Here is a 14666-nt window from a genome sequence, read left to right on the forward strand (position 1 = left end):
CAGTGGTCTACCACGGTAATGACTGTCACTAATTTATTTTTGGAGTTGATTCCAAAATGACTGCATCTTCTCCTACAGCTGGTGGCATCTATTTCATATCATTTGGTGATCATTATTAAAGACCAAAGCATAATAATAAAACAGAAAAACTTACGGAACTCATTAAGTTGCATAAAAATGTTCCTTTTTTCCAAAATAAGTGCATATCACTGGTGAGAGTAACATGGTGTGGGACTGCTTAACAATTAACAGCCGTTCCACGTTCACTTACGCTTCCGATGATAATGGCTGTTATCTAGTCCCACGCCATACAACTCTCTACCCTGAAATGACTATTGCCTAGCACATACTTCTATTCTTTAGAATTATCAAAGACCATCTACACTTTTAGAATCCTTACAAGTTTGCTGCTACTCTTAGAAGAAGCCACTTTGGTAAAACTCATATGAATGAAAAAAGTAAAAGATAATTGGCTATGTGGTCATTGTTGCAGAGTCGGATAAAGTGTAATTTTGTATAAATATATGAATGAAGCCAAGAACAAATACTAACATATTCCAAATTTTTAAATTTAAGAGACTGAATGTTGGCAGATGGATATAATAATTGGGCTTTTATGGTTAAGTAACCAAGGCTACGTTATAGCCACGATGCACGGATGTGGATCGAATAGTACAGGTACTCGTTGTCTTCTTTTGCATCACTTCTACAGTGAAACCTCTCCAAAAGAAAACCTCAGAGACAAGGCAACCCCTTTGTCAAGAATATATTTTCTGTGAAAGATGATTACCGTATTTTAGTAATATACAGTATGTAATTTCCTTTTCTTTGAGAGGGCTATCTTTCTGAAAAGGTATTTTAATTCAATTTTGGGTGGTAGTTTCAAAGAGATGCCACTGAATGTATTACATTTCTCTATGAGTAGACGATAGGGAATTCTTCATACCTTTGTAGTATCTTCTACTTCATCTTCATGGACTGAACTGGATGGTGAGGGTGTAGCAGATTTGCTTCCTGGTGGTGATGGGGAATTGTGTGGAACATTGTTTCCCCCAATATTTAAGCCAAGCTGAGCGCTGAGTTGTGACTGGTTAATTGTAGTCAGTTGACCATGCTGCATCATTGCCGCCTGTCGGATATCTTGAGGCTGGACTCTTGGTCTCATAGCTGCCATTTGTGTGTGAGAAGAATACTGATTCCTGTCTGAGTTCTGCAAATCCTGCATCTGATCAAACAAAAGAAGGTTATGAAAATCACTCCGGTGTACGATGCACAATGCAAACAATAGAATACATGCAATTCAATTACAAACCTACAATGCTACCATGGATTACGCTAAATCGCCATGTTTATTCCCCTTTTTTAATATACCATCATTTTGTTTGCACTTATGGCAAAATTGTTTTTATTGAATTACATATTAGTCTCAAGATGAACTTGAAAAATTACAAGTACAAAAATAACCTGTCTGGACAATATGCCAACAACATATTACATGTCCATGTCTACCAGCTGCAGCTATGCATTGAAGAAGATAAAAAAAACCAGCTGAATATTCTATAAAATAGCAAAATAAACACTATTCTCTCATTCTTTGATCCAGCTCCGATGCTCCCGCGCTTCTCCTGGTCTTTGTTTGCAAGTGGTCAGCATCTGACCACTGCAGGCAATCAGTGGTTGCATCTTTCTTATGCCACACTACTGGTATATTGGCTACTAGTGGTGAGTCCAGTAATGTGGCATATCACTCCTTGAAAACAAAGACTGGAAAGAACATTCAGTTTGTCAGTACTAAATCACCAGAAAAAAGAAGTGAACTGTTCATTTAGTTATTTAATACCATTTGCTGCTTTGAAAAACATGCAAAACCCCTTAAATTATTGTCAGCAAAGCCTTTAGTGCACAATCACTGTGAGGATGCATGCACCTGACCATATTTTATGGTCTATGTTGCATGTCTCAATTAATGGCCCAATCGCTGGTCTTCTAACCTGAACCAACAGTCACAAATATACAATTATATGCATATGATGCTATTAGCTCAGTTCAGGAGACCTGACGGGCATAGTGGCCCAAACACATATCATAAAATGTGGTCATTTGAGTTCATCCTTGTACTTCCATTAAAATGGTTGTCTCATCATGTCAACCCATCTAATATACCTATTAAATAGAGATGGGTTGATCGTTTCACAAGATTCCACTCCATCGGCCAGAAGAACAGTCTCTGGCCACTGAATAGAAGGATCGTGGATCCCTTACCTTTCATGATACCTGGCATGAATTTTGGTTAGTCGGGCTTATGGTACGACATCATCATTGCTTCATGATGTACATATGATATTGTACTAGCCCAGCTTATCAAAAGCTGTGCCGGGGATCCCTGAAGGTAAGACTCTCGTGCAGCAAAGATTACTGACCTGGCCAATGAACCTTAGACCCATAAATCAATCTGCATATGTTTCTATGAAAAACCTCTGGCACTCAAAAAACAAACGACTTTATTTAGGTTTTTGAAAAAAATGGATTTATTCACTACCGGTCATATTAAACAGACAATCTCCAACGTTTCGGCTATATATAAGCCTTTTTCAAGGAAATCTAAAATAATAAACAATAAACCATCATTCAACAAATGATATATCATACAGTACAATTTAGCTCATTATCTGTATATATTAGGTGTCGAATCATGCCGCAGAGTAGTGAGAAATCCTAAGGAAAGAAACACACCGAAAGTGAGTAAAAAGATATCTATAATTCACATGAGGAAAGTGAAACAAGTATAGATAAAACGACCATAAGCCATATGCACCCCATGGAGGCTTCAGAAAATCAAGCTGCAAGAAAACAGATGAAAAAAGTAAAAAAAGTAAAAAACAAAGAAACCACGTGCAGTGATAAGTAGCTATGTCCAGTGAACAAACCGGGTGTACACCATACACTGTGTCCTAGATGATACCTGAATACTGGTCAAGAACGTTTAGAAGCTCAAAGGGAATCAGCCAATCCTATTGTACAAAGCAAACAGGAACGCTCTAATAGACAATGGGGTAATAGAAATAACAAAGAGATCCTGGGGCATAGATACCTTAATCCATGAATGTCCTAGGGAGACCGGTGTGCGTGTTAGCCTGTAGTGAAGAGTAGTGCCGTAAAGCAGGTATAAATGCTGTAAGCGCCGGTACGTCACTTCCGGTCACAGCAAATGCTCTATGTGAAGCTAAATTCAAAGCGAAAGCTAGCACATGCGCAGTATGAATAAAGGTGAGACATTACAAACGAGGATTGCAAGATACGGCCTAATGCTATATATAGCCGAACGGCTAGGTAAAATAGCGTTACAGTGATACGGGAGACTACCAGCGTCATATGAAATCATACCCTAGGAACACAAATGTTCCTAGAACTGAAATATGAACTAAGAAACTACAGGGGTCAAAGATAACTAAGGTAATGGTTTATGAATAAAAAGAAAAAAGAAAAAAGAGGAACGCATACACTATTAGTACATACCTGAGTCAAAGATATAAAAGGAGAAAATGAAGAACACCCATACTACAGTGTGATGGGAGGCCCAGATGAGTAGAAAAGGATATATTAGGAAAGAAAATAACAAGAAAACAAGGAAAAAACATAAAAATCCAAATATCAAGTATAAACAGCAGTTATGCAATTATAAACATATCATGGTGAATCCTTATATATGAACAGTGGTATACAATTTAGGGACCGTGTCCTCAAGTAAGAAAACAAATTGAGTAGAAGAAAATTCGGATCAAGAAGGCATCTAAAAGAGAATTAGAGATATGATTATACTAGACTATAATGTCAGACCTTAAATCAACAGCTCAAAATCAGACGGGAAGTACCTCATATTCCCTATTCATACCTAGGGGAAAAAGAGTTTGAAGTGTGAAAATCCAAAAGGATTCTTGCTCTTTCAGCTTAGCGACTCTATTTCCACCCCATCTAAGTGGAGGAATACTCTCAAGGATTTGGAATCTCAGTTGAGAAATTGAATGATATAAAATGTGCGGGGACCGGTAACAGTGTGTATCCACAACGAATCGTAGATTTATGCTTAGAAATGCGGTCTCGGATATGTTGGGTAGTTTCTCCAACATATCCGAGACCGCAAGGACATTTAATCAAATAAACGACGTATGAAGAATCACATGTGAAAAACCCTCTGATGGGGAATGATTTACCAGACCGTGGATGTGAGAAGGTTTCACCTTTTATGAGATAAGAAAAAAGTACATGCAGAACAAAGGTTGGAACTCCACAAATTGATTCTTATCAAAATATATCAAATTTTATTTGTACACACAAAAAAATGCAACACACAATTAAAAACATCTAAAAAGTAACTCTGCAAAATAGAGAACTCCAATCTTCCATACTATAATATATATGTGAACTGGCCATGAATTATTATTTACACCAAATACAAAAATACAAATGCTGCATATGCTGATAGCAAAAGGAAAATTCACAGATGAACTAAACCCAATTAGGGAGGCGCTGTTTTGGGTTTAAAAGTGAAACACTCTATGTAAATACATATTGGGTAAAGAGAGCCTGAATGGATTGAAAGAAAACCTTCTACTTGTGCTAAACCCTGTCAATAATGAATATGGTCAGGATACATGGTGATATGAATACATTGCTCAGATCAACCTGATAATTTACCCATAGAGATGCTCATACATGAATCAAGTCACCCGACAGGTACAGCACACAATTGGCACAGATAGACGATCAGCAATGGCTCAATACTTTACCCTAACCGGTCCACTACAGTCACCCCCTGGTCCTTATAGCAGCGGTGCAGCCAGTGTATGGAAGAGCGCAAGACCCACGCGTTCCGACACACACACCGTGTCTTTCTCAAGGTGAGTGCCTTGAGAAAGACACGGTGTGCGTGTCGGAACGCGTGGGTCTTGCGCTCTTCCATACACTGGCTGCACCGCTGCTATAAGGACCAGGGGGTGACTGTAGTGGACCGGTTAGGGTAAAGTATTGAGCCATTGCTGATCGTCTATCTGTGCCAATTGTGTGCTGTACCTGTCGGGTGACTTGATTCATGTATGAGCATCTCTATGGGTAAATTATCAGGTTGATCTGAGCAATGTATTCATATCACCATGTATCCTGACCATATTCATTATTGACAGGGTTTAGCACAAGTAGAAGGTTTTCTTTCAATCCATTCAGGCTCTCTTTACCCAATATGTATTTACATAGAGTGTTTCACTTTTAAACCCAAAACAGCGCCTCCCTAATTGGGTTTAGTTCATCTGTGAATTTTCCTTTTGCTATCAGCATATGCAGCATTTGTATTTTTGTATTTGGTGTAAATAATAATTCATGGCCAGTTCACATATATATTATAGTATGGAAGATTGGAGTTCTCTATTTTGCAGAGTTACTTTTTAGATGTTTTTAATTGTGTGTTGCATTTTTTTGTGTGTACAAATAAAATTTGATATATTTTGATAAGAATCAATTTGTGGAGTTCCAACCTTTGTTCTGCATGTACTTTTTTCTTATCTCATAAATAGTATATATACTACATGCATGGTAGTGAACCCGGAATATTCAATAGTATCTGGATGGTGCCCACTTAAAGCTTTTTCTTAAGGTTTCACCTTTTGTGACGTTTGAACACTGCGAGCAATGTAGACACGGAAATGTGCCCCTTCTTTGTGTCATCAGTGTGGTTTGTCTAAGATCCCTCCTATTAGTACCAACATCTGCTTTCACCAAGATATTGCTAATATTTTGTGACTTCTTATAGCATAATAGTGGTGGTGTCATAAATTCAGGGATAGTGGGGTAAGCTTTCTGTAATAATGGCCAATGTTCCAAAATGGAACCTTTCAAATAGTTCGTATAAGGATGATAAGTAGTAACACAAGCCACTCTCTTCGTCTTTTGGGGACGCATTTCAACTTGGTCAGTGGCTCTATTCAAAACCGAGGGGGGGTAACCACGTACCCTAAATTTAGTTTGCATCTCCTGAATCCGTTGTTGTCTCACATCTGGTCTGGTGACAATACGTTTAATGCGTTCAATTTGTGACTTAGGTAAAGATCTTTTTACATGAATGGGATGACAACTAGAAAATTCCAATAAACTATTCCTGTCAGTACTTTTCGTATATAAATCAATGTCTAGTGTCCCATCCTCCTTCAGAATCACCAATGTATCGAAAAAGCTCACTTTCTCGACATCCTTTACCATGGTGAATGTCAAATTGGGTATCATAGAGTTCATATCAAAAAGAAATTGTGTAAGGGATGACTCATCACCGCTCCATATCAAGAAGACATCGTCTATAAATCTCTTCCAACACACTGAGTGTTGGATATACAAATGATGTGTGTAGACAAATTTTTCTTCAAAAAAAGCCATAAAGATATTTGCATATGGAGGCGCGACATTGGACCCCATCGCGGTCCCGACCTTCTGGAGGAAGAACTGATCAGCAAACATAAAGAAATTCTTAGATAAAACTAGATCTAGCATGGTCAGGCAAAATTCCTTTTGCATCACAGAAAAATCAGTATATGTATCAAGGAACCATTGGATAGCATGGAGACCTTTAGTATGATCAATACTGGTATACAAATTGTTCACGTCCATGGTGACGAGAAAACATCCCTGTGATATGGTACCCATTGATTTGAGGTACTGTAAGAAATCAGTAGTGTCCCTAATAAAGGAGACAATATGTGTAAGTATCAATCAAGTGTCAATCTGCATATGGACATCACACAGTAGGACAGTCCACTTAGGACCCCCCTATAAGGCAGATTGACACTGCAAAAAACACCTTCTTTTGCTCCTTTTCCTTCATTAATACTGTACATAGACAACCATACATTTGAACTTTTTTTATTTTAATTGAGCTACAAATTAGATGTTGAAGGTGATTTGAAGTAATGCTTGTTCTCTACGACTACATTTAACAGATGTCTCAAGGGGACATTTTGTCATCAGAATTCTTCAGTAGTGCAGCCTCAGGCTTTGACTTTGGCCTGTGGCTTCAAGCACTGAAATATTTTCTTAAATTTTCCAGCTACAAAAAATTCAGGTTGTGTCTTAGTTAATGTAGTTTTTAAGTAAAATAGATGTATACTGCTTGGATTTCTTCTGAGGATTTTACTAGGAATATTTGGTATGCAACAGAAAACCGATCAAGTTAAATATATTTGTTCAAACTTTCCTGTCACCAAAATTTCACCTAATAAAACAAGGCATTCGCCTTTGGCAAAAACAAACTATTCTATAAATGATTTCTGAACTCATTATAATCATTTTCTACCTACACATCATCATAAACCACTCACTTCCATATATACTTGAGAGAATTGCATTGCATGAATACTATTAAATAAAACCATATCTGACCAAGGAAATACATAATGTATCTATTGCAATCATAGTATAGCCAATGAGCAATTTAATTACAATATTCCCCTTTAGATTGGAAGCAATGACATTTTCATAATTGTAAAATTATGTTATAATGAAATATATTTGTATGTATAAAAGGGAAATATAATGTTGAATGAATTGTACTGCTTAGTAATTTTCTTCCAGTAATTAGGCATCAGATGTATCCAAAAAGGATAGATGTATATACTGCAGCCTTGCAGCGCTGGGGTCCTGGGTTCAAATCCCACTAAAGACAACATCTGCAAAGAGTGTGTATGTTCTCACCATGTTTGTGTGGGCTTCCTTCAGGTTCTCCGATTTCCTCCTACACTACAAAGACATACTGATAGGGAATTTAGAGTGTGGGGACAGTGCTGATAATGTCCGCAATGTGATGTGGAAATATTGGTGCTAAATTAGCAACTAAAATAAATTAAAAAAATTACAAAAAAATAAAGGGAACACTTAAGCAACAAAATGTAACTCCAAGTCAATCACACTTCTGTGAAATCAGCCTGTCCAGTTATGAAGTAACACCGATTGTAAATCAATTTCTTCTGCTGTTGTGTAAATGGAACAGGCAACAGATAGAAATGACAAGCAATTAGCCAATCCCTATATAGGAGTGGTTCTGCAGGGGGTGACCACAGACCATTTCTCTGTTCTCATCTTTTTTTGCTGTTTTGATTACTTTTGCAATTTATCATTGCTCTCATCCCTCGAGGTACAGTGGCGTTGTCTACAACCCACAGAAGTTGCTCAGGTAATGCAGCTCATCCAGGATGGCACATCAATGCGAACTGTGGGAAGAAGGGTAGCTGTTTCTGTCGCACAGTGTCCAGAACATGGAGCAGATACCAGGAGACAGGTCAATACACCAGGAGACATTGAGGGGGCCATAGGAGGGCAGCAACCTAGCATCAGGATCACTAGCTCTTCCTGTGTTTAAGGAGGAGCAGTGCCAGAGCTCTGCAAAATAACCTCCATCAGGCCACTAACATTCATGTGTCTGCTCCAAGTGTCAGAAACAGACTCCATAAGGGAGGTATGAGGGCCTGACTTAAACAAGTGGGAGTTGTTCTTGCAACCTAACACCATGAAGGGCGATTGGAGTTTCCCAGAGAACACCAAGATTTGACATTGGCTCCCTATGCTCTTTACAGTTGAGAGCAGGTTCACACTGAGCACATGTGAAAGACATGACAGAGTCTGGAGACGCTGTGCAGAATGTTCTGCTGCCTGCAACATGCTTCAGCATGACTGGTTTGATAGTGGGTCAGTAATGGTGAGGGGAGGCATTTCTTTGGAGGGCCACACAGCTCTCCATGTGCTACCCAATGGTACCCTAACTGCCATTAGGTACAGGGATAAGATCCTCAGACCTATTGTGCAACCATGTGCAGGTGCAGTGGGCCCTCGGTTCCTTCTGTTGCACGACAATGTTTGGCCTCATGTGACTAAAGTGTGTCAGCAGTTCCTGCATGATGAAAGCATTGATTCTATGGACTCGCCTGTCTGTTCCCCGGACCTGAATCCAATCAAGCATATATGGTACATCACGTCTCATTCGATCCACCAATGCCACATTGCACTACAGACTGTCTAGGGATTGCCTGATGCTTTAATCCAGGTCTGGGAGGAGATCCCTCAGGAGAACATCTGCCACCTCATCAGGAGCATGCCTGGGCATTGTAGAGAGGTCATACAGGCATATGGAAGCCACACACACTACTGAGCATCATTTCTTTGTCTTGAGGCATTTCTACTGAAGTTGGATCAGCCTGTAATTTTATTTTCCACTTTGATTTTGAGTATGATTCCAAATCCAGGCCTCCATGGGATATTAATTTTGATTTACATTGATCATTTTTATGTTTTATTCTTCTCAATGCATTCTACTATGTAATGAATAAAGATTTGCAACTGGAAAATTTCACTCAGTGATATCCAGGATGTGCTATTTTAGTGTATATACACTTAAGACTTTCTCTAAATAAAATATACATTATGCACATAAGTGAAAGGTTCAACTTAATAGAAATATGAATATATTATAAAACTGCACAAATAGCAAAATCCTTAAATAGTAAAAGTAGTTTTCAAATAGTTTTTGGAGAATTTAAATTTTCTTAAATTTCTTCTGTGACCGCTAGGCGGTTTCACACCTTTGTTGCGGGTGATGCTTGACAGCATCAATCCTATTTTATGAGACTTCTGGCTCTGGCCAGTCCACAAGCTATGGGGTTAATCCTGTAAGTGTGGGTTTCTTCTTGTTATCAGCTCTGGGTCAGTCTGCTGAATGTATAAATCTCTGAGATGCAAATTGCCTCTTCAGAGAGAAAGAGGACTTGAAATCTATAGCGCCACCTGTGGAAAGCAGCAATTCTACAAGTCACAATCAACCCTTTATCGAGTCTTGCAATATGATTTAGGATAAAAGCCAAATCAGAATCTCAATTTGCAGACATGGTGTTTCGGGATATTGGCCCTTCTCAGTGCAAAGTATGAGAACTGATTTGGCTAGATGAGAAGCTCTGAACTGAGGTCTAGAGGGTAACATTTCTCCTTGTGGAGAGTGACATACCAGCTCTGGCATGTCAAGGTAAGGAGGCTTATTCACCATGCAAAGCTCTTCTGGGAACGTTAACATGCAAATTAATGAGTCATTTACCACTTCCAGTCAATGTTTGCTTCCTGGCTTTACCTGTGTTCTATGTATTTGTTGTTTCATCCTGATTTATTCTATTTCCTGACCTCAGCTAGTTTATTGATGTTTCTCTTGACCATTCTCATACCTCCTTGTTCTGACCCGGCTACGCTTCTTACCATCTTTCGTCACCTAACAGTAGCTGACTTTGTGGACCTAGCCCAGGGACTCTTGTGTAAGTCCAGATCTTTGCATAGGGCTTAAGGGTCAAGGACTTGGAATGGGTTATCTGAGCAGCAAGTGCCAATTCTGTTCATGACAGACATTTTTGAGCTGCCAGGTGACCATGAACAGTGCCTTTGTGACAGGTAAGAATTGACAAGTTGCCATATAGTACCTGTACCTGTTTACTGGTTCGTAGTGATGCATCTAGGAATTTATTTTTTTCTCAACTATTCTGCACATCATAGGAAGTTTTCTACGATAAAGGTTTTAAGAATGTACTAAATAATCTCTATAGGGGTCTATAGGGGTCTTCTGACTATAAACTGATCACAGAATGTCCTACTGCTTGAACAGCTTGCGTTCAGTACAGGGGTATCTACTGGTATTCATTAGTATCCATTGCACCAACACCATACAGGAGCTGTAGCATGGGCATAGTCCACACTGTAAACGGTATGAGCATGTAATGAAAAGCCATGTTGGGTCCTCCACACTGACAGACCATCTTCAAAAGGTTGTCTCAAGAAAACAATAAAATATTGCACTGTATGGGCTTAAAGGCTTCATGGTCTATTAGTCCTGATAGTTCCGACTAAGCAAGTATCAGATTTTCAGCCATTTAAATGAACAGATGGCAAAAAGATTGCCTCATTGAGACATGATGTTTAAATTATTTGGCTTAATGCTTCATATTTCTAGCTTAACATTTTAGAGTGAAGATCTACCAAATCTTTTTCATAAAAGTACAGTTTGGATGAAGAGTATATTGTTATATTACAGCTATGGTTGTATTTACCCCATATATAAGTTAACAGCGACATAAATACCCACCTGTAGGATATATTCCATTATTATTGTATAGTGATGTCTGGAGAAATAAAGAGAGCAATATTTACAGCCAGAGGACATCATGTGCTATGTACTAAAAATTCACATTACAGGCCGTAATAACTACAGTAGTGGATTTCAGCAATTACTGATTACTATATTATTTTCTTTTTTTTTTTTTTTTCATTCTATCTTTTATTGTGGTACACATCATTTATCCAGAACAGTAGAGCAGAATTTGCCGCACGCGTTTTCATCTCGCACTTTTTTTTTTTTCTTCTTTTCGGTGATAACAGAACGAAGAGGAAAAGAGGGCAGGAGGGGCATCGGGTACAACCAAAATGTAGTGATGGGGGCAGGGGGTGCGGAGGGGGACGGGGGCTTTAAAATGATATATGTCATACACATGAGGTCACAAATATCTCCCGGGCCGACGCGTCATCGTCTCCAGCCACCGTCTGCTCCGACAAAGGGGAGATACCGGCAAGCACTCAGAGATGGAGGTTAATGAGAGGAAGGGACATTCATGGGGGAGGCTACAATGGAGGGTGTCAGGGGAAGTGGTCTATGCTGCGAGGGGGCGGGAGGTGAGGAGGGGCAGTGACCGTGAATGGCGCAAACTAAAGACTCAGCAACATTTGCTCTTCCAGCCTGTGACGCCTCCACCGCTGCTGATATCTACATTCTCACTGTTGGGTTCTTTCACTGGAGTCTTTCGGAGGATGTCTTCCGCTAATGTGAGGAATGCCTTCTCAATGTTTATGTTTGATTTCGCGCTTGTCTCAAAAAACCTAATTCCGTGTTCTCGAGCGATCTGCTCTCCTTTTGCCTTGAGCACCACCCGCTTGTCCTCCATGTCGCACTTGTTTCCCAGCAGCATCCGCTCCACGTCTTCGTTGGCATGCTCATCTATGTTTCTGAGCCACTTGCTGATGTTCTCAAAGCTTTTGGCGTTGGTGATGTCATAGACTAACATGATCCCCATCGCCCCCCTGTAGTAGGAGGTGGTGATCGTGTGGAATTACTATATTATTTTCTGATTAGATCACAACAATTATGTATAAGGTTTGTCTACTATTTTGCTATTTGTGGCTAAAAGAATTTCACGTTTTATCGTATCTATGATATTACAGGCAATTTGCTGTCAATAGATATTTACATATGTATATAGAAGAGAGAGAGATACCCTTTTATAAGGGATCTATATTTAATATAGATTCCATATAAAAATGGTTGCCTGGGTATACATCACTGATGACCTATATGACACTCAGCACCCCAGCTGTTGCTAGCTCCAGTGCCACTGCTGCACTCAATGTGCCCACCTAGAGCTAAGCCTAGTGAATTCACTTGATACTATACTGGTGACCTAAGAATTTGAAAAATAGCTGATCTACAGTAACAAAATATTGAACCCCCATGATGTGATATATGATCTATCCAAAAATATTTTTTGTTTGGACAATCCCTTTAAGTCTTCCATTTTCATATTCATATAGATCTTAGAAGTTGTCCCCAAAAATACATATCGAGGGTTCTTTACTTACAAATATGTATTTATGAGACTGTGAATGAACGTTTTCCTCCCAGTTCTCCTACATCGGGGGATCTGCTCTGCGGCAGATTGCTAAATCCTGTTGTGATCTCAGCTCAATCACTTCACTCTCTGTGTGTCATTCACCGTGTAGGGTTACTAGCCTGTAAATTCACAGCAGCCGAACAGAACAAGCAGTGTATAAAAATAAATACACCAGTTTTACTCGCAGCCAAATATGTTCACTTGCAAAGCTATCATTATCTCTGCCTCTAGCAGACAATCTATATCAAAACAGTTGTACACATAAAACTCTAACTACATATTGACTGAATCTTTTTTGATCCAGCTGTTTTACTGAATAGCAGTTGGTGAACAGAGAGCAAGAACATGGGTAGCCCTCGGGCCCTGCTTGCTAATGTTACTCACCAGCTGCTGCTTTCTATGGTGTTAGCAGGCAAGACCTGGATGAATGCCAGCTCCAGCAAGAGCGAGAGACAGGGAAGCATCATTGAAGCCCTTTCATTTACCCCTGTCTGTCAACGCTTGACACTGAACATTGTTGAGTACTGTCCCTAAGGCTACGAAAAAGATCATGGCAGACCTGCACTGTGATCAGACTGGACCCCACTGTAGGAATTAATTGCTCTGGGGGAAAATCTTTGACAAATAAAGAAAAATAAAGCAGTTCTAATGTCTGTCGTTACAGGTGATTTATCTTTCAAACAGGTGACAGACTGGGTAATCCACGTGTAATTATAGGGCCTACAGTGGGAAGTCTGCTATGTAACTGAATGGACAATGCAAATGGATTATTGTAATTTTCTCCATTTACTATACAGGGATAGAGCTCGGCATTTTATTTCTGAAGGGGAAGTTACTTTATTGTCCTAATGAAAGACAATTATTTTAATGTATAACATTCCAAAGGAAGAATCGGCACTCATCCACAATTCAATGTATTATTCTCGAGAGACGTTCCGAATAATAAATAGGTCAGCAGGATAGGGGTCACAGAAAAAAGAAAAATGGCACTTATTTTAAATATAATTATTTTAATGGTGTACCTGTCCTCAAGCAAAAAAGAAAATGTCTAGAAGCAATCAGATGGATGGACGGTATGGCAAGAAAAATGGATGAGTGACAAGGGGTTAACTGGTTGACGTTCATGAGTGATGGATGGGTGAGCTCCTTGACAGAGTTATAAAGGGAAGAATACCAGTATAATTCAACTTTCCTGGTTTGGAGCCCATTGTTCCTCCATCCCACTCCCATAATGTGTTTATAGAGGCAAGACTTTGCTGATTCTGCTAGCATTCTTATATTCCACAGCAATCACTGTCCCCATTGGGGCTCACAATTTAAATTCCTTTTAAATATGTTTTTGGAGTGTGGGAGGAAACTGGGGAATTCAGAGCAAACATGCAAACATGGGAGAACATACAAACTCCTTGCAGATGTTGGTGGGATTTTATCCCAGGACCTCAGCACTTCAGGGCTAACCACTGAGCCACCATGCTGCCCACTCTCCTGATCTGATATTTTCAGGTGGATAAGTCTTGACAAGAGGCTAGATGATTATTTTTTACATAAGTAGGCCCCATTGTGGGTATAGGCACATTTTGTTTGGCAGTGTACTACAGTCCTGCTCATTGTTATAGGCACCCCTTCATTTTTTTTCATAGAGTGTACAATATCTTCAGAAATAAATGGAAGTGCACCAAAGTTATATCCTCAGGATTTTTTAATTAGTGTTCCAAAGTACGAGGGGCGATCCAAAAGTAATGATAATCGGTTATTTTTATTGCACTCAGAAATTAAAATAAAATGTTTTCTTCTCTCTTAGTTACCCACTAGTCCAGGAAAAAAAATCCCTTAAATAGACCACGATTCCCGGGAGCTACATTCATTTGAATATGAACTGCCGAGGAGTGAACATCAAAATGGAAAAAAACGAGCTCAGAGCTGTCATCCAATACCTCTGCT

General features: G+C 39.3%; 1 protein-coding gene across 2 annotated transcripts in view; it reads right to left on the reverse strand.

Annotated features, from left to right (window-relative positions):
- Positions 1-14666, reverse strand: part of TOX (thymocyte selection associated high mobility group box) — a 382119-nt gene that overhangs the window by 94939 nt on the left and 272514 nt on the right. For both annotated transcript variants that reach the window (XM_077270538.1, XM_077270537.1), the window contains one exon: positions 947-1225. In XM_077270538.1, the coding sequence (XP_077126653.1) occupies positions 947-1225 (279 nt within the window). The remainder of the gene's footprint in view (positions 1-946; positions 1226-14666) is intronic.

This window comes from Ranitomeya variabilis, chromosome 6, assembly GCF_051348905.1.
Source record: "Ranitomeya variabilis isolate aRanVar5 chromosome 6, aRanVar5.hap1, whole genome shotgun sequence".
NCBI lineage: Eukaryota > Metazoa > Chordata > Amphibia > Anura > Dendrobatidae > Ranitomeya > Ranitomeya variabilis.